Below are 21302 nucleotides of genomic sequence, written 5' to 3' on the forward strand. Positions count from 1 at the left end.
TGAGGTTCTTGAAAAGAAATCAAGTTTGAAAAAAAAAAAAAAGTATGACCACCTCTTTATGCCCAGTGCTTACAGCAGTGCCGGTACATAGGCAAGCACTCAGTAAATATAAATGAAATCACCAGAAAAAGTATTTCATTTTACTTCAAATAAATTGAAAAAGTTAATATTTCCATTAGTATCAATCTCATAGCCATCAGTGAGAGAGTAAAGAGATGTAAACTGTCCCCAACAAAACAGTTGCCTGCAATAACAGCCAACGTAGACAGAATAGAAAAAAAGCAAGAAGTTAAAAGAGAGTGTTTTGGGAGAGAGACTTTGTGTGTAAGAAAAAATCTAAGTTGAAATAAATTGAACAATTAAGAAAAAGGGAGGGCATAGCACCATGTGTGAGTGATTTCCCTGACAGGTGGGGAGAAAGAAATTTGTGTATCATAAACAGTAAACAGATGAGCTGTGTTAAAAAATAATAAATATATATTTTTAAATTCTCTATGAAATGCTTATTAAGTATTTTAGCTTACTATTAAATATTTGTTTTGTTTATAATAGACACTGCGTCATGTTTCTAAGTATTTTTATTTTGACATTTATTTTGTGCTTCAAATAGACTCGCCATGGAAAGACTCTACGCGGTGTTTACTGATTATGAACATGATAAAGTAGGTATACCCGAAATTTGTCTTATTGTTCTGGGAATTCTTTTTTGTCATAATTCACATAATCTTATTTATGAATGTTAGTCCTATTTTTATTAAAAATCTCTAAACAGCTAAGTAAATAGAAGCATAGCAATTTGCTTCTCCATTCTCCTTTTGTTAATGCAAATTTTAGGGAAGTGTGCAAATATATTTGACTGAATTAAACAGCTAATAGCTCTTGTAAATCAATAACCAGCTCTAATCTTTTGAAGAATATCAGTAGAAAAATCTGAGTACTATTGCATTGTGTTAATTGTATAATAATGTAAAAATAGAAATGGTAAATATTGCCATGTATACTGAATTTCATCTTTCTTTTAGATTTCCAGAGATGAAGCTATTAACAAGATAAGATTAGATACAGAGGAACAACTAAAAGGTAAATTTTGTTTTTTTAATTTAAGAAAATATTTAAAGGAAATAGGTTTTTTAAATTTCAATTTACTCTAAGACTTCAAAGAATCAGTTATTCTCATTGTTCCTTAGTTTTATGTTCAGGATACCTAAACTTACCTTAAACTTACTTTAAACTTAGGATAATGCTGCATCCCAAGGGTACTGTTAAATTAACTTCTGTGAATGTGGTCAGCACTGTACCTGATACAGAGTGATCACCAGTAAATGTTGAATGTGAAATGCTCCCAATCTCTTCTGGATCAGGTTCTTAACCTCTATGATAGGAAATTTTGTATCCTGTCATTTGAACATCTGAAAAATATTCTTTAAAATTCCTGACTTTTTAGTCTGTGAAATTATAATACTGATAATATCTGGTTTATAGGGATTAAATAGGTAAATCATTTGCATTTGTGCCTGCCACATACCAACTGTCCGAAAAATGTTAACTGACACTTATTAATATGTAGGATTGTAAAATTTAGATTTTAGAGAATTTAGCTCTCCAGAAATTATTAAGCAAAGGATCTTATTATATTAATATCAATCACAAACTGAATGTATACCAAGAATGACATATACTTATTAATTTTTCGGTTAAGAGATAAATGTCCTCTCTCCTATCTTATTTTTAAGATTATAACTCTGCTGTTAGTATTGATACTAAGGCCATTGCCTGTAATTGCCATTGAAAATGTATAGTCTTTTCTCATTACGTTTCATCCTATGTGTTAAAAATGAGCTGTATAACACCTGTTGCCTTATTTAAACAGAATAGTGATTTTGTGTTAATATTATATGTAGTAGAATATCTTGAGGACATTTTGAGTTCATAGGATAATATTTTAAATATTTAATTACCAATTATTTTCTTTTCCAAGTGCAAGTCAGAGCATAAAAGTTCATACTAAAGTGTATAAAATTATTCTTGCCTGATGAAGGTACAGTTTTTAATATATCTCTCTGTGTCCATTTCTTAGTTCTGGTTAAAGTTATAATTAAGAAACCAGGGGGCGCCTGGGTGGCGCAGTCGGTTAAGCGTCCGACTTCAGCCAGGTCACGATCTCGCGGTCCGTGAGTTCGAGCCCCGCGTCAGGCTCTGGGCTGATGGCTCGGAGCCTGGAGCCTGTTTCCGATTCTGTGTCTCCCTCTCTCTCTGCCCCTCCCCCGTTCATGCTCTGTCTCTCTCTGTCCCAAAAATAAATAAAAAAAAAAAAAAAAAAAGAAACCAAATGCCTTAAAGAACAGTGTCACAGCTGTGTCAGTCACTATGTGATCTCAGGCAATTTACTTCTTTAAGCTGATTTTTCTTTAGAATGGTGATAATAATAGAATATACTTCATAAGTTGTTTCAAAGACTAAAGACTTTAATATATATATAACACACACACACACACGTATATATATATATATATATATAGTACATGGATCATGAAAGAATTTGATAAATGTTAACTAAAAAGATTTGTAACTATAAATTTGTAACATAAAGAAAATTATTTCTCTTTGCAGACTAAGATACAAGTTCCTAAGGTAAAACAGTGAAGGTGATTAGTCTTAAAGAGTGTCATTCAGACCTTTTCATAATATGGCTGGATTTGTTATTAATGTAATACAATAGAGAGCTAATTACAAAGCACTGTTTTTCTTGTAGAAAGCAGACTGAGTTCTCAATAACAATACATTTGAGGTATAATACTTGTGTCTCTCCTACTTCAGAATATTTGATTCATCTACTTTGTTTGCCTGGGGACAAAATGTTCAGCTTCACCTCCCCCTTGGTTTACTCCCACAGTTAACTGATTTGATACTATGAATTGAAGAGAAATCTTATCTTCCAAAAGGAGAAAACCTCTGTTTTGATTTGTATTTCTTCTACAGAAAAGTTTCCAGAGGCTGATACATATGAAATAATAGAATCCTTCAATGTTGTTGCAAAGGAGGTTTTTAGAAGTATTATCTTGAATGAATACAAAAGGTAAATATATCTTTTTTTTTTTTAATTTATTTTATTTTTATTTTGAGAGAGACAGAGAACATGAGCGGGGAAGGGGGCAGAGAGAGAGGGAGAGAGAAAATCCCAAGCAGGTTCCACACTATCAGCACAGAGCCCAACACAGGGCTCGAACTCGGTCAACCATGAGATCATGACCTAAGCCAAGCTCAATAGGATGCTTAACTGACTGAGCCACCCAGGTGCCCCAATATATCTTTTTTTGATGGAACTGAATGAAATATGTGCTGTCTCTATAAGGTGCTTTGAAAGTGACAACTTGTTCAAGGAACTGTTCTTTTTTTTTTTTTTTTTTTTCTTTTTTTTTTAAAGTTCTTAAAGTTCCATAGGTGATATGACACAATTGGGATTGAGAACTTTCTGGTAGGAATAAAGAGATAATAGGTGATATTTATGATTTTGAACACTGCTTTACATACTTATTCCTTTATTACTGTAGGTGTGATGGTCGAGATTTGACTTCACTTAGGAATATAAATTGTGAGGTAGATATGTTTAAAATTCTTCATGGATCAGCATTATTTCAGAGGGGACAAACACAGGTAATATATGTGAAAAGCTGTAATTATTTGCTAACTCAGGATTGCTTAATTAGATCTAATAGAAGTACATTATGTAGACACTATAGATTTTAATCTTATGGAATGTGTTAATACCTGATTTTTTAAAAATATTTTTAATGGCTTTTGAGGTATAATTGCCATCTACAAAACTGCACATATTTAAAGTGTATGTTTAATAGGTTTTCAGGTGTATACAACTGAGAAACTGTCCCCAAAGTTAAGATAATGAACATATCACCCCTGCAAAGTTTCCTCCTGCCTCTCTATAATCCCTTCTTCCTGCTCCCCTCCCTTTCCTCGGGCAACTGTTGATGTGCTTTTGTCTCTGTAAATTGGTTTGCATTTTCTAGAATTACCTGGTATCTCTATCATATTTTTCTTTTAATTTTCATGCACAGAATGGAATCACCCATGCTCTTCAGTTATGGCATATTGTCATTTTTGGTCTATTCAAGGCCCTCATTTGTTTTCTCTATTTAGCTTATACCTCAGTCCTATTCTTTTCCTTTACTTAGGCACCCATTGTCTTATATTTAACATATAGGTGTATCCATTGTTTTGTGTATGGTATTTGCTTTATACTCCCTCCCTCTTCTTATATTAATCACTACTTTAATTTTGCCAGTTTAATTGGTACAAACTGTGGTATGTCCTTGCTTTCATTTGTATTTCCCTATGAGTCTAAGCATCTCTTTATATAAATAGCCTATCAGTGTGGTCACTGCATAAATCATACCCTGGAGGGCTGCACACCCTCCAGGACATTCTTTTCACTTAGATAGTGGTCCCTGAACTTAAGCAACGTGCTCGTCCTGGTTCAGGTTTGCTCTTTTGTGAATTATCTGGTCATATCCTTTGGCCAGTTTTTTTTCTTTTTTCTTTTTTTTACTGTGGTTTATTTTTTTCTTCCTATTTTCTAATGATTTCTTATATTAATCCTTTTTAGTAACCAGAATTTGTATATATCCTCTCCCTCTTTGTCATAAGCCTTTTAGCTTTGTGAAGAGTGAACCTGAAATCTTTAGTTTTGATGTAGATAATCCTTCCCCTTTTTTATTTTGTGATTTGTGCTTTTAAAGTCTTATTTAAGAAATCTTTCCTTACCCTCCTAGTCACAAAATTATGCACCTAATTTTTCTGTTAACTTTCTGGTTGTAGCTATCAAATTTAGACCATTAATCTATCTTGGAGTTTACTCTTACATACGGTGTGAGGTGGAAACCTCCAGAGTGAACCAATTTTCCAACTTATTTACTAATAATTCATTTTTCCTGTTGACTTATAATGTTGATATATTCTGAGCTTATAAATATATTTTTGAACTATATTCTGTTCTGTGAATTTCCTTGGCCAGTGTCAAACTGTTTTAGTTATTATGGTTTAAAGTTTGTCTTAATATATGAGGAGCAAATGCTCCTTTTTTTAATTGTTTTATTTTTTTTTTAATGTTTATTTTTGAGAGAGAGAGCGGGGGAGGGGCAGAGAGAGAAGGAGACACAGAATCAGAAGCATGCTCCAGGCTCTCAGCTGTCAGCATAGAGCCCAAAACAGGGCTCGAACCCATGAACCACGAGATCATGACCTGACCTGAGGTCAGATGCTTAGCCTACTGAGCCACCCAGGCACCCAGCAAATCCTCCCTTTTTATTCTCCTCTGCCCTTCAAAATTGTTTTAGCTATTCTGGTGCATTTGTTCGTTCATTTGAATTTCAGTGTTAAATTACATTCTCGGGGGAAAAAAAAAGGTCCTTAGATTTGAATTGGTATTGTGCTAAATTTATAAATTAATTTGACAGAGAAATGATATTTTTACAATTTAAATCACAGTCTTTACAATAAATAGCCTCACTCTTGATTCAGGTTTTCTTTTATGCCTTTTAATAAAAGTTTAAAAATAACTCAATTAAGATATCCTGCATACTTTTGTTAGCAATTTTGACAGTCTCAGCCTTTTAACTGGAGTGTTTAGTCCATTGATGTTTGGTTTTAATTACTGATTTGATTGAATTTAGCCTGTCATTTTATTATTTATTTCTGATTGCCCCCTCTTTTTTTCTATTCTTCCTTCTTTTTGGATTAACTGCTTATTTTTTTAGAATTCCATTTTAATATGTCTCTTTGCTTTTTAGCTATATCTTTACATTATTAGTGGTGACTATTGAGAATATGGTATATATCATTAACTTTTCATTTTAGAGTTAATTTTGTACTATTTCACACATTATGCTGTAGTTGTCTCATGAGTAACATCTACATGTTATAAAGCCCACAAGGCAATATTACAACTTGAATTTTAAGCAATCATGTATTTTAAGAAGGTAAGTGGCAAAGATAGTCTTTTATATTGACCTACATATATAATTTCTGATGCTTCGTATTTCTTCCTGAAGATCTAAGTTTCCATTTAGTATTGTTTACCTTCAATCTAACAAGACTTCCTTTGCTATTGTCCTATGGGTCTTCTGACAACAAATTCTTATATTTCATTTATCTGAAGATATCTTTATTTTGCCTTTACATACAAAGAATGTTTTTGCAAGGTATAGATTCTAAGTTGATGGTTTTTTTCTTTTAGCACTTAAAAAATGTTCCACTGTTTATTTTTTCTCCTAATAAAAAGTCAAGATGCATTCAAATCATTGTTCCAATTGTCTTCGTCTTGGTGCTTTCCAGATTTTCTTTTTGTCTTGGTTTTCAACAATATAACTATAAAAAGTGTAGTTTTCTTTGTATTTATATACTAAGGGTTTCCTGAGCTTGAACCTGTAAATCTGTATTGTTAATGAAACTTCAAATACTTTTCTACCTTATTCTCTCTTATCTCCCCTTATGGGATTGTAAGTATATATGTTAGTCCTTTTGAAATAGTCCCACACCCCTTCTTTGTTCTTTAGATTTGGCAATTTCTATTAATCCATCTACATGTTTATTGACTCTTGTCATCTCGTTTGTATTATAAGATAATGTGTCTTTCAGTTTTAGAATTTCTATTGGTTCTTTTTTATGTCCTTAAGTATAATTATAAGAGCTATTAAAGATCCTTGTTTGTTAATCCAGGATCTCAATTAGCTTGGGGCAATCTCTATTCATTGTCTTTTCTCTGAAGAATGATTCCCATTTCTTATTTTTTTGTACATTGTATCTCGGATGTTGTGAATGATGTGCTGTAGAGTTTGGACTACATTGTGTCCCTCTAAATGAGACTGGATTTTTTTTAAGTAGGCAGTTTTATTGGCTAGACCTTTATTGAGGCTTCCAATATGGTCAAATATACCTTCCTCTTCCTGTCCTCCCCCAGCACTTTTAGTACAATGCTTTACATAGTAGTCTGTGTTACACCTTTGCATTATTGAGATTTACACATAACTCTAATATTTATAAAATGAATAAATGTTTACTGTGTTAAGTAGCATGACAAGCTTTGTATAGAATTTGTCCCATTTCTTTAATAACTAATTGGGTTCTTCAAATACTTTATTTTCTTCTCATTGTGAGTAAATTAAAGCCTGACAATTTTTTTCTTATTATTTTAGGTACTTTGTACTGTTACATTTGATTCATTAGAATCCAGTATTAAGTCAGACCGAATTATAACAGCCATAAAGTAAGTTAAGTTTTTTGGTAAGTTATAAGTATGTTGGTATGTTCTAAAACATACATTTGGTATGTTCTAAAACATACGTTTGATATGTCTTGAAGTTGTGGTCTTACAGCATATAATTGAAGCTCATAGTATATTATTCATTACTATTATTTATGGAGTTTTTTTGAGAGAGAGAGCGCAAGCAGGGGAGGGGCAGAAAGAGAGAGAGAGAGGGAGGGAGAGAGAGAATCTTAAGCAGGCTCCACGCCCAGTGCAGAGCGCAACATGGGGCTCCATCTCACAGCAGTGAGATCATGACCTGAGCCAGAATCAAGAGTTGGATGCTTAACTGACTGAGCCACCCAGGCTCCCCTCATTATTACTTTTTTAAACCTATATATCTGTACTTTATTTTTCTGTTTACTTAATAGTGATTTTAAGGTATTTTTAACATGGGTACATTTATTCTCTGTCTCTAGAACCATTTTTCAGGAGGAGATATAGGTAGGTTTTTCTATTACAAACCAGAGAGCAAATAAATAAGCAAGAGTCCCAGTTGCTAAAAAGAATCTGGAGGCTGTTAATAAGTAAAAAAAGCTTTATCTAATCCCAAGCCACGTTGGAATTTGTGTTCAGAAATACTTGGCTCTCCTCTTTTCCTAAAAAGTCAGCAATAATATCTTGTTGATCGATTTTAGATGATGAGAATCTGTGTTACAGTCCTCACCAGCGTTACTGCATCAGTCCTGGGACTCATAGCCACAGTTCTTTTCTTTCCTCAGTGCCTAACAGCATTGCTTCCCTTTCCCTTGGTAAGGGTCTCAGAAGACCACAAGACTGTCTCACTCTTCCTATGAGGATAATCCCCAGTATTTTCAGGATAGCATTGCTAATTGTTTTTCAGTTTTCTGATAAAATTGACAATGCAGCTGTGTGTATAAGGTGAGATTGTTCACTGTAATCATAATCCTTTGCAGAGGGGAGCTTTTATACTTTGTATTTTAAATTCCCATCTGAGCCCCAATTTGGTTGCCCTGCCCTTTTTCACTTTGACTCCTTTCCCTTCTAGGAGGCAACACAGCTGCATAAGAAAGAGCACTGTGTTTGGCCAGGGCACTTCTTTATGTTCTAGTCTTAGGTCTGTAACCTATGTTAGTGAGAGGGCACACATCAGTCAGCCATGCTGGTTTTTGGTTTCTTCATACTTGTAAAATGCGGGTGCTGTGCTAATGATCCATATCCTTCTCTCTAGCCCCCCAAATCTATTATTCCTTTAGTCTTCTAGAGTCAGGTTTTTATATTTCTTTTCCCAAGACTGTGGCTTATGATTATGCAGATTTAGCCCTAATCCAGGACTTTTTGAATACTCAGCGGAGAGAGGTATTTTTTGTAATTAAACATCCACCCAAAGGGGACACTATTTGAGCTAAGACCCTATATATGCTAGTCTTTTCTTCAGTTAAAGATAAATCTGGTTTCCTACTTCAGGAATTGTGTTTCTTCTCATCCTTATTTCCCCCCATTGTTCTAGACAGAGTCATAACAGTTCTCATTTCAAACCCTGAAAAAATCTTTGCCTCTCTAATCTCCTGATTGCTCTCCCATATATCATTTCAGTTATTGGTCTTCATTTCACATGTTGACTGGGAGAAAGATCATAATTCTGAGATTAAACTAATGTGTTTAAACGTTTGAGATTCTCTCAGTAGTTACAAATGCTTAAAAATAAATGTCTACTGTCTTTAGTATTCAAATTGAATATTAAAGTGCTTATAAAGCAAAATTATTTTCTAAATCTGTGTAAAATTCATTTATAAGTCCCAGAAAAAAATACTGTCTCTGACATTCATCCTTCTAGTTCTTCTGGTTTTCAATTTCAGACCAACTCTTTAATACCTAGTTATTTTTTAGATACCCTTAAATCTTTTTAAGTTCTTTGAAATTATTTTTTTTGTATCTATGTGATGTTTTTAATATTATGCTTTTTGTTTGTAGTGGGATAAAAGATAAAAATTTCATGCTGCACTATGAGGTAAGATAAATTTTTTCCCCAGTATTTTACTATGAAAAATTTCTGGGATATAGCAAAGTTGAAAGAACTTTATAGTGAATACTTATATGCCCACTACCTCGGTTCTATTAATATTTTACGGTGCTCGTTTTATATATCTGTTAAGGTGGATTTGGGGGGTGCCTGGGTGGCTCAGTCAGTTAAGCGTCCAACTTCGGCTCAGGTCATGATCTCGCAGTTTGTGAGTTCGAGGCCTGTGTCGGGCTCTGTGCTGACAGCTCAGGGCCTGGAGCCTGCTTCACATTCTGTGTCTCCATCTCTCTCTGCCCCTCCCCAACTTGTGCTCTGTCTCTCTCTATCAAAAATAAATAAAATTTTTTTTAATAAAATAAAAAAAGGTGGATTTTGGCACTATTGTTTTCTTACATGCAGAAAGGAATTTAGAGAGCTAAGCCATAGTCTTCAATCAACAACTTCATGTTCTGAATCATACATAAAAGTTAAAGTACAGTAGACAGCTTTGTTTTAGTCAAGAAAAAGTCATACCCATTCACATGTGTCAAGCAAAAATGGGACTTTTCAAATACCTCAAACAATAAATCACCTTCTCCCTTTAGTTCATTTAAATGTTCATATTTTTATTCAGTTGAAAAATAGTAAAAGAACTCTAAGGTATTTGATAGTAAATTACTTTATGTGAAATTATTATGAGTTTGTGATTGACTTTATTTACAACTAATCCTAAGGAACCAGACACTATATATAGCATTTTAATGTTAGTATTTGAAGCATATATGCAGGGAGGCTGGTATAAAAGTAGCAAGTCTCTTCACTTTTGAGTGACCATTATTGGCTGCCCAGAATCCCAACATGTCAATTTTGTTGAGTCTGCTATAATTAATAGAGAACACTTCACGTAGACAGTAATTGCTAGAGAATATCCAGAAACCTGGAGATTTTCACAGGTTTTCGGTCCCTTATAAATACCCTGTTCTGGATATACCCAGATGTTATAGAAGCCAGAGAGGAATTATAACTGAGTGAAGCATATCCTTCATTGTGAGCTGCACAGCACATGACAGTCTTTTTAAAAGGGCAGTTCTGAAAAATGCAGCTCTAGCTGATTACTGGGAAAAGAAATGAGGGAGGGGGCATGAAAAGGATATAGGCTGTTATTGCTGTATCATTTGATTTTTTAAAAAAATTTTTTAAGTGTACTTGTTTATTTTGAGAGAGCAAACATGGTAGAGGCAGAGAAGAGAGAGAGGGAGAGAATCCCAAGTAGGCTCCACCCTGTCAATGCAGAGCCCAATGTGGGGCTCAAACCCACAAACTGTGAGATCATGACCTAAGCTGAAATCAAGAGTCAGACACTTAACCAACTGAGCCACCCAGGTGCCCCTGCTATATCATTTCATTTTTTAAAAACTTTTTATTGTAAAATGAAACACAGATACTGAAAAACCTATAAAAGGATGGCATAATGAGTTTTTATAAGGCAGAGACCCTTACAAACTACCACCCAAGGTAGAGAGTAGAATGTTCCCAGTCACCCCAGAAACCTCTCCATGCTTTTCATCCTAGTCTCAATATCATTCTTTCCCTAAAAATAACTACTCTCCTAAGTTTTATAGTAATTACTTCCTTGCATTTTTAGTGTACATCCCTAGACACTATAGTCTTGTCCATTTTTTTTTTTTTTTTAATTTGGGATTTCTCTTTTAATCTATAGGTTTCTCCTCCAGTACATTCTTTTCTTTTCAGTCTGTCTGTTGAAGTCCCAGAGCCATCTGACCTGTAGAGTTCCCCACAGTCTGCATGTTGCTGATTACACACTCATGGTGCAATCCAGCAAGTTTCTCTGTCCTTCTGTCTCCTGAAAATTGACTGCATTCCTGAAAATTGATGGCTAGATCCAGAGGCTTGATCAGATTCATGTACCATCATCACTCCTTTTTAAAAATACTTTGTTAGGGGTGCCCGGGTGGTTCAGTCAGTTAAGCATCTGACTCTAGATTTCAGCCCAGGTCATGATCTAGCACACACGAGTTTGAGCCCCACATGGGGCTCTGTGCTGACAGTGTGGAGCCTGCTTGGGATTCTCTCTGTCCCTTCTCTCTCTGCCCCTACCCCACTTGCACTCTCTCTCTCTTTCTCAAAATCAATTTTATTAAAAAAAATTTTTTTTAATTTCAATGTTTATTTATTGAGAGAGACAGAACTGAGTGGTGGAGGGGAAGAGAGAGAGGAAGAGACAGAATCTGAAACAGGCTCCAGGCTCCAAACTGACAACAGAGAGCCTAATGTGTGACTCGAACTCACGAAACGTGAGATCATGACCTGAGCCAAAGTTGGATGCTTAACAGACTGAGCCACCCAGACACCCCTTAAATAAAAATATTTTGTTTAAGAAACTGGAATTCCAAATTTTTATGGGAAATTTCCCAATATTTTAGATGACTGCAACTAATTCATATTCCTTTGAGATACTGTATTGGTCAAATAAAATAGTTTGCAACCTCTGACTAAAAGAAAACCCTTACTGAAAAAGATCTCTATTTCCTCAGTGTGCATTTTTTTTTAATTTGTATATATTTTTCTTATAAAAATGTAATACTTTGTCATTGTTATTAAGTCCCCATAACCATCCATGTTCCCCTATGGCTCATATACACACTAGAAATAGATACCTTTAGCAGTTTGTTGTATATTTCAGATATTCAGACGTTTTCTACATACATAAATGTACTTTAAAAAAAAATGGGATTCTACTGTTTTGTAACTTTTGTTATTATTTTGGTAATATAGGTCAGATATCTTTCCATGTTGGTTGTTTATGTATATGTGTTTATTTTTTTAAGTTTCCTCCTTATGCAACTAATGAAATTGGCAAAGTCACTGGTGTGAACAGAAGAGAACTTGGGCACGGTGAGTACAAATCTGTAAACTCAAATGGTATTCTTACAGAGACTTAATACATTTATCCTTATTATTTTCTATTCTAATTTAGGTGCTCTTGCTGAGAAAGCTTTGTATCCTGTTATCCCCAAGGATTTTCCTTTCACCATAAGAGTCACATCTGAAGTCCTAGAGTCAAACGGTAGAGTATTAATATAAAATTTTTCTAGTCAAAAAGACCAGAACTCTCTCTATATATTCTTTTCATAATTAATGTTACATTATGCTTATAACTACAGTGCCCAAGTCCATTACAAAAGAAAAATGTGTTTAATCATATACTGTCTAAATCTCTGTTCTTAGCCAATGAGATGTTTCTAAAGCAATATAAAATGAATATTTCTCTTTATCTTTTATAACTTATCCAGTTGGGGATGTTTATTTTTAGAATAAACAAGGCCAGCTTACAGCAAGAAAGCACCAGAAGAGAGTGATCCATTTGGTAGGGGACACCTATCATATATCACAGATACAAGTAAATAGCAAACAGAGAGAGTCTGAATTATAAGATCAAATTAAAATTAAAATTAAGTACCCAGGTCAAGGCAAGGTATGGTCATTAGAGATAGAAAGATCACAGAGATCTCAAAGATATATCAGACACAGATCAGATGATATTTTTAAAAAACAAAAACACCCTCTGAATTTAGAGACTTTCTGTTCTCTACTGGGTGTGACTTAGGGTCCAGTGAGAGAGCCAGAGCCTGTATCTTTAACTGACATCTGATTAAGCAACAAAAGAGGTGTGCTGGGTTTTGTGGGAGGTTTCTTAGAATCTCCTATAGCATTGCTACCCAATATAACTTTATGTGATGATGAAAGTTATCTCTGCTATGCAGTTTAGGGACTGAATTTATTTCAATTAACTTAAATTTAGTAGCTACATGTAGCTACATGTACCTATCATACTGGATTGTGTAGTCCTGTAGTTTGTGGTTTAGCAGAGCTTGTGTTAATTGCTTTTAAAAAGAAAGGAGTATGGAGGTTCCTTAAAAAACTAAAAGTAGAACTACCCTACGACCCAGCAATTGCACTATTAGGCATTTATCCAAGGGATACAGGAGTGCTGTTTCGAAGGGACATATGCACCCCCATGTGTATAGCAGCACTGTTAACAATAGCCAAAGTATGGAAAGAGCCCAAATGTCCATCGATGGATGAATGGATAAAGATGTGGTGTATATATATACAATGGAGTATTACTCGGCAATCAAAAAGAATGAAATCTTGCCATTTGCAACTACGTGGATGGAGCTGGAGGGTATTATGCTAAGTGAAATTAGTCAGAGAAAGACAAAAATCATATGACTTCACTGATATGAGGACTTTAAGAGACAAAACAGATGAACATAAGGGAAGGGAAACAAAAATAATATAAAAACAGGGAGGGGGACAAAACAGAAGAGATTCATAAATATGGAGAAGAGGGTTACTGGAGGGGTTGTGGGAGGGGAGATGGGCTAAATGGGTAAGGGGCACTAAGGAATCTATTCCTGAAATCATTGTTGCACTATATGCTAACTAATTTGGATGTAAATTTTAAAAAATAAAAAATAAATAAAAAGAAAGAAGGAAAGATAACTGAATATATACAAGGAAATAACCAATATAACAATTTTCAACACTTAAAAAAATCAGTATGGGGCGCCTCAGTCGGTTAAGCAGCCGACTTCCGCTCAGGTCATGATCTCGTGGTCCGTGAGTTCGAGCCCCGCGTCGGGCTCTGTGCTGACAGCTCAGAGCCTGGAGCCTGTTTCAGATTCTGTGTCTCCCTCTCTCTGACCCTCCCCCATTCATGCTCTGTCTCTCTCTGTCTCAAAAATAAATAAACATTAAAAAAAAAAAAATTAAAAAAATCAGTATACTATAAAGCAAGTATTTTTCTTTCCATAGGATCATCTTCAATGGCATCTGCATGTGGTGGAAGCTTAGCATTAATGGATGCAGGTAAAAGGATTATGTCTCAAAACTACTAACGCTTTATATGGATTTGATTAGTATTAAATATAGATCTCTTTAAAATTGGGTTTTACTGGGGCGCCTGGGTGGCTTAGTCAGTTGAGCATCCGACTTTGGCTCAGGTCATGATCTCGCAGTCCGTGAGTTCGAGCCCCATGTTGGGCTCTGTGCTGACAGTTCAGAGCCTGGACCCTGTTTCAGATTCTGTGTCTCCCTCTCTCTCCGACCCTCCCCCGTTCATGCTCTGTCTCTGTCTGTCTCAAAAATAAATAAACGTTAAAAAAAATTTTTTTTTTAAAAATTGGGTTTTACTAAGACTTGGAGAAGTCAGATTACAGATTACCAAACTAAACTAGAGCAAGATCAAAGTACACCTTCAACTATACAGATATCTACTAGAATTCTTATCTCTGGCAAAAAGCAGAACACTGAAATTATTTACTTGCCTTGGCGATGCAGTGAGCTTTCTCACCTTCCAAAAGGTAAAGAGCTCTGCAGTTGATTCCATTCACTAAGGAAGTTTGGATCACCAAGCAGAAGTATTTAGGACCCATAAAAGAAAGTAACCATGTAATCTTCTAGTCAATTTATGCAAGATAAAAGAAGAACAATACCACCCATAGAAGGGTACACAGAATTTTAGGAAGGAAGACTGCAGGTGGTTCAGTATAATCTCTGGGTCTAAAACACCAAAAGGGAAAGAGTCAACATGTTAAGAGGCTCTGAAAACAATTCCTGCATCCCACCAATGATGCCATTCAGAAGAAAAAGGAACCTAAAAATACTCAAGAGGCCATACAAGGAGTTCCCTCTAAGTTCACACATTTATAGTACAGAGAAATGGATAGAAAGGATATTATAACCAAGAATGAGATGAAAGAATGGTGTGAATATGTAATAACATTATCTAGAAAGATGAAAACTTAAGCCAAAGCAAAAAAAAAAAAAAATGCTAAAGGCAATTTTCAGTTTTGTTTAGTAGAAGGAAAACAGAATCTGATATTTAAGGTTGCTGTTTTCACCGTCATGCATTCATTCAACAAATCTTTACTGTATGTCACTCCTGTGCCAAGTACTAATCTAAGCCCTTGGGACACAGAGATGAACAAAATGAAGTCCTTGTCCTTGTGGGTCCTGAATTCATCAGTCTTCCAATTTCATATTGGAAAACACAACATATTCTCAAAAAGGTGAACTGAAAGATAAAGTAAAAAGAGAGAACCTTTAACTGTATTAAATGAATTCAGATCTTTTGGTCTAGACAAAAACCCAAACTAAAAAGACGATCTTCAGGATGAGAAAACTGACCTATGTTGGCAGTATTTGAAAAATCAGAACCTGGTATACCAAGGACACAAAAAGTTTTTAATTTTGAAAGAAAGGAAAGTATTTTCTGTAAAGCATAACTCAGTGAACTTGACTGTGGAAGACTCAAATAGATTATGAAAAGAAAGGTGTATAAGTGTTTTTAGGAAGGAAGGGGACTGTGAAGAGAAGGGACTGACTTAAAACATGTCATAGTAAACCAATGTTCCATTTTTGGAAAATAGTACTAGATTTGGAGCAGGGGGGTGTGGGGAATGTTGCTTATGCTGTGTATCTAGAGAGACACAGTTTATGATCTTTCTGTAAATGATGCAGAAATTGAGGTGGATGATAGGTGCACCTTCATAACTGGTGGAAGGATGAGCAGAGGAGATAAGAGAATCAGATCAGTATGTTGGAGTGAGACCTCAAGTGGAATGCTTGAGGATACTTCATTCTAAACCCTGTCCCTTTCAATGTTTTTGTTACTGAACTGAGAAAACTGGCCTGCTGATAAAAAGGATACTGCTAAAAAGGAGTAGGTAACCGATCTGTTAAATGACAATTTTGATCTCTAAAAAATGTAAAAAACAGGATTAAAAAAAAAGCCAAATAGAAAAAAATTTAATTTGACAAGAAGGAATGTCAAGTCCTGTGGGAAAAGCCAACAAAGTGTATACAATTCAACTCAAAACCTGAGTGCTTGCCACACCCTATATCAGGCACTGTCCTGTGCTCCAGAGATACAAATGGTACCTACTTTTTTTAAATCTTACAGGTGTGAAAAACCCAAAGACACTAACAAATCAGAAAGATAATACAAATAGGTAAAAGGCATAAATATGCACAATATGGATGAAGAATTAGATTGAAGAAAATTTGCTTCATAGAGACAGCTACATTTCATCTTGTTCCAAAGGTTGAGTAGTTTTTGATCTGTCATTAGGAGCAGGGACCATATTTCATTGAAGGCAACAACATGTATAAAGTTAGAAAGCAGTATAGCGTGTTTCTGAAATGTATTTGAAAAAAATATTAAATTGGGACCAGATTTTAAAGGTTATTGTTATGCTAAGGATTTTGAAATTAAAGCTAGTATTTAACAACTCCGTATTGTATTCTATGAACTAGTGTTCCTGCTGGATATTGATTATTGAAAATTTTTCTATTCTAAAGTACATTTGAGCAGGGTTAAGCAGGTTTATTTAATGAGTTAAAGAAACTTTAATATGCTAGTATGAATTCTGAATCTCTAGAAATAGGATATATACTATTTCCCTAACTTTTTTGACCATAGAAATGTATAAAAATTTCTTGAAAGGAGATAATGGGGAACTCAGAGAATTTTATGTAGATTTGATTTGAATTTGATTTTTTTTTAATCTGATTTTTTTTTTTTTTCTTTTTGGTAGTTTTTCCCAGCTTAGATGTTAGCCCTGGAGGATGAAGTGGGAGAGAATGAGAGCTGGGGGGGAGACACTAAAATTTGGGAAACCAGACAGGGAGAATGCTGTCAGAGCAAGAAATAATGTGAACTTGGACTAAAGGAGTAGCAATGGATGTTTCAGTATTTAGGGGAAAGGACAACTTTCTAAAAAAAAATATTTAAAGGATAAACTATCAGATCTTTGTGACTTCATGGGATATAGGACATGAGGAAAGAAGTGTTGATTCTGGCATAAGTGTCTTAGTTGCATTCAACCAAGATAAGAAAGGCAAGACAAAAAGGATTTATTGGGGGTAATTACATTTTGAATATACGTATATATATTTAAGGTGCTTTTGGGACATTTAGCAAGAGATGTCCAAGGCAAATTATTGGGTATACAGATGTAAGGCTTTAGCAAAGAGAAGTAGGCAGGCGAGAGGGATTTTTTAGGTCATCAGCATTATAGGTGATGGTTAAAAACCATGGGCATAAGTGACATTACTTAGAGAATATGAAATGAGATTCCCCTGCCACACTCCTTTATAATAAGTTCCAAGTGATAAAAAAAAAAAAAATGCTTGGGGTGCCTGGGTGGCTCAGTCGGTTAAGCATCCAACTTCGGCTCAGGTCATGATCTCATGGTTCGTGGGTTCGTGCCCCGCATTGGGCTCTGTGCTGACAGCTCAGAGCCTGGAGCCTGTTTCAGATTCTGTTGTCTCCCTCTCTCTCTGCCCCTCCCCCACTCGCACTCTGTCTCTCTCTGTCTCAAAAATAAATAAACATTAAAAAAAAATTTTTTTTTTAATGGTTATATAAAAATGAAACATTGAAGATTTTATCAAAATCTTAGGAAAAAACATTTTAGGCAGAATCCAGGAACCATCATTGCATATAAATTTAAAATTCTGTACAGGAAAATAAATCACAATAAACAAAGTCAACTGACTAGGAAATAATCTATTTTTATATTTCCTATAAACATTCAAAAGAAGTTTAACCCTTCTCATAAAAACAAGTCAAATTAAAAACCATAAGCTACATTTTTACCCTTTATCTGAACAAAGGTCAAGAGATTGGATGGGAATTAAGAATGTAGAACCTCAAATACTGCCAGTAAAAATATAAAATGCTACACTCTTTGGAAGGCAGTTTGACAGAATTATAATAAATGTAAACCCACACACCCTTTGACTCAGTAATCCCACTTCTGTTATGTGGCCTATAAACCCATGGGGGGAGTACTCTGCAGCCATTCAAAAGAAGAAGGTGGAGCTTTGTGTGGCAATTATGTGTCAATATCCAAGGTATGTTATTAAGTGAAAAAAACAAGGTGCAGGATAGTGAGAGCATTCAGTATGCTTCCATAAGTAAAGAAGATTACACTACAATTCATATTTGGGCACAGAAATTTTCTGGGAGGATACACAAAACCTAATGATGGCTTTCATGGAAAGGTAAACTGAGGGGTTCAAGCTAGAAGAATTTACCAAATACATGGTTACTTTTCAAAAAAAAAAAAAGGTAAACACACCAAAAGCAAAAAGATGGATGGATTCTGTTAGGAGTTAAGGTTGCTATGTTTATAGAGGTTTTTGCTGAGAACAGTAATTACCTGTTAGAATTGTCTTAAGGGGCTTTTATCGTATGCTTAAAAAGAAATGAGGTAGTCAGATGACCTCTCCAACTTACTTCTGGTGATTGTCAATTTAAAACACTATTCACCTACATTAAATGTCAAGAGTATGATAGATATGTGTGTTAGGCTGATATACACATTACACACAAGCTCTTTTTCTCAACTATAGGAGTTCCAATTTCATCTGCTGTCGCAGGTGTGGCAATAGGATTGGTCACTAAAAACAATCCTGACAAGGATGAAATAGAAGATTATCGATTGCTGACAGATATTCTGGCAAGTATATCCACATTTTCAAATATTTAAGAGTGAAGATTATGCATTTTTATAAACATTTTATAAACATTGTATGTTTAGAAGAATAATATTACTTGAGAAATAAAGGTCCTTGTGCTTACTTTCTTCTTCTGAATACTAGCCTTGAATTTTATAGGATATGAGTTATATATATATATATATATATATATATATATATATATATATAACATATATATATATTATATATATGTTATATATATATATTACACTATAAATATTCATAATGGCTCACTTTAGGGTGATTGTAAATGAATCCTTATGCATTTATGTGACGAACATGATTTTAAAGTGATTTTGTGATGAAATAGTTACAACTTAAAGTCACAAATGAGAAGCAGTAGTTAATGTAGAAGACACTTTGTTTTTAGTCTCAGAAGACATGGTTTACTTCTAAAGCTATTTTTTTTAATTCTTCTCCAGTAACTGGGTGAATTTTATTTTTGTTTAAAACCATATCATACTTTCTTAAATTCTTTCAGGGAATCGAAGATTACAATGGTGACATGGATTTCAAAATAGCTGGCACTAATAAGGGAATAACTGCATTACAGGTATTTTAAAACCTATTTTGTTTCACTTGTATAATACTTAAATAATGTCATGAAGTAATATTTATATCATTTTTTGGCTTTTCCATCTTAGGCTGATATTAAATTACCTGGAATACCAATAAAAATTGTAATGGAGGCCATTCAACAAGCCTCAGGTAAGCTAACCCAGTGTGCCTGATTCTCTTTCCATCATTGTTCATTTGTTCATGGCAACTATAATTCCCATTAAACTTATTATTAAAAATGGGCTTGTTTATAAAATACCACTTTAGAAAATGAAATTTCATGTAACAACCTTTATGAGAGACCAGAGAAAATTCAGTTTTTATAGGATTTATGGAGAAGGGGGATTATAAGTAGACTTGTAAAGGTAATTAGGATATGAAGAGCTTTGACTATTAAGTTAAAGAATTTGGGTTTTACTCTGGAAAAACTAAGAATGCTGCTATATCTGATCTCATTTATTTTATATACAGTTGACCTTTGAACAATGTGCTCAAACTGCATGGGTCCACTTATATGTGGATTTTTTTTTTTAAGTTTACAGCAAAGGCATTTATTTTCTACTGCCCATCCCAGTCTCCATCCAACCAACTAAAGGCATCTCACACAAAGGTCATGCCTGCTATACTCTTGACTATCCTGAGAGGCCTTCTGAGGCCATCAGCAGCCCCCCAGGGGGCCCATAATTGTGCTGGGCTGAAGATCACCCAATGTGCTGAGAGGGTGGTCCTGTCAAGCACCCAGGGCTGGCTGGCAAAAGCCTCAGCTGAAGGAGGAACATGCCCAGAGGGCAAGACAGCACTGCATAGGAGTCCCTGCACAAAGTCTTCAGTGCTTGTGGGGTTGGGGAGGGACCCACTCCCCACCATGGCACCTTGGCCTCAAGGAACCCCTGGAGACCAGTGCACTCACGAGTGGCCACAGGTGTCAGGTGAATGGCCATGGGACTGTGGTACATGCCCAGGCAGATAAGGCAGCTATACTTTGTCTCCACACAACTGTTGCTACCTGCAGGCCACCCAGAGGTTGCCACTACTGAGCCTAGGCAATCAGGCTATGAAGCTCTGCCATTCTACAGGGAGCCCCCATCCTAGCTAAGCTACCTGACATGCCTGTGTACAAATATTTTTCAATAAACAAACATACAGTATTGTAAATGTATTTTCTGTTCCTTATGGTTTTCTTTTTTTAATTTTTTTAATGTTTTTTATTTATTTAGAGGGAGGGGGGCAGAGAGAGCAAGAGAGGGAATCCCAAGCAGTCTCCATGCTGTCAGCATAGAGCCCAACCTGGGGCTTGAACTCATGGACCATGATGAGATCATGACCTGAGCCAAAATCAAGAGTTGGATGCTCAACTGACACCCAGGCACCCCATCCTATGGTTTTCTTAATGACATTTCCTTTTCTCTAGCTTACTTCTTTGTAAAAATACAGTGTATAATACATATAACATACAAAATGTATTACTTAACTTTTTTGTTATGGATGAGGCTTCCAGGCAACATAGGCTATTAGTAGTTAAGTTTTGGGGAATCAAAAGTTAGAGACGAATTTTCTAAGCAGGGGTAGATGTCCCTAGTCTCTAGTTGTTCAAGGTCAACTGTAGTTATAATTTTTATCATGTGTTTATCTCTTATAGTGGCAAAGAAGGAGATTTTACAGATTATGAACAAAACTATTTCAAAACCTCGAGCATCTAGAAAAGAAAATGGACCTGTTGTAGGTAACGCATTAAAATTATTTATTCCATGATAAGGTAAACATTAATATATAAAAGTATGTTATTTTAAATTTCCTTTAACTCCATACATAAAACAGAAATATTATAAATACTTCCATAGTGAAAATGCTTTAAATTTGGGGAGATATTTT

The 21302-nt window shown here is 34.9% G+C and overlaps 1 protein-coding gene across 2 annotated transcripts in view; it reads left to right on the forward strand.

The window, feature by feature from the left end:
• Positions 1-21302, forward strand: part of PNPT1 (polyribonucleotide nucleotidyltransferase 1) — a 48583-nt gene that overhangs the window by 19311 nt on the left and 7970 nt on the right. For both annotated transcript variants that reach the window (XM_060605435.2, XM_060605446.2), the window contains exons 10-22: positions 611-662; positions 1023-1080; positions 2980-3076; positions 3552-3654; positions 7209-7279; positions 9254-9290; positions 12131-12197; positions 12280-12369; positions 14121-14174; positions 18726-18832; positions 19354-19425; positions 19517-19580; positions 21070-21153. In XM_060605435.2, the coding sequence (XP_060461418.1) occupies positions 611-662; positions 1023-1080; positions 2980-3076; positions 3552-3654; positions 7209-7279; positions 9254-9290; positions 12131-12197; positions 12280-12369; positions 14121-14174; positions 18726-18832; positions 19354-19425; positions 19517-19580; positions 21070-21153 (956 nt within the window). The remainder of the gene's footprint in view (positions 1-610; positions 663-1022; positions 1081-2979; positions 3077-3551; positions 3655-7208; positions 7280-9253; positions 9291-12130; positions 12198-12279; positions 12370-14120; positions 14175-18725; positions 18833-19353; positions 19426-19516; positions 19581-21069; positions 21154-21302) is intronic.

This window comes from Panthera onca, chromosome A3 (genome assembly GCF_046562875.1).
Source record: "Panthera onca isolate mPanOnc1 chromosome A3, mPanOnc1 haplotype 2, whole genome shotgun sequence".
Classification (NCBI taxonomy): Eukaryota; Metazoa; Chordata; class Mammalia; order Carnivora; family Felidae; genus Panthera; species Panthera onca.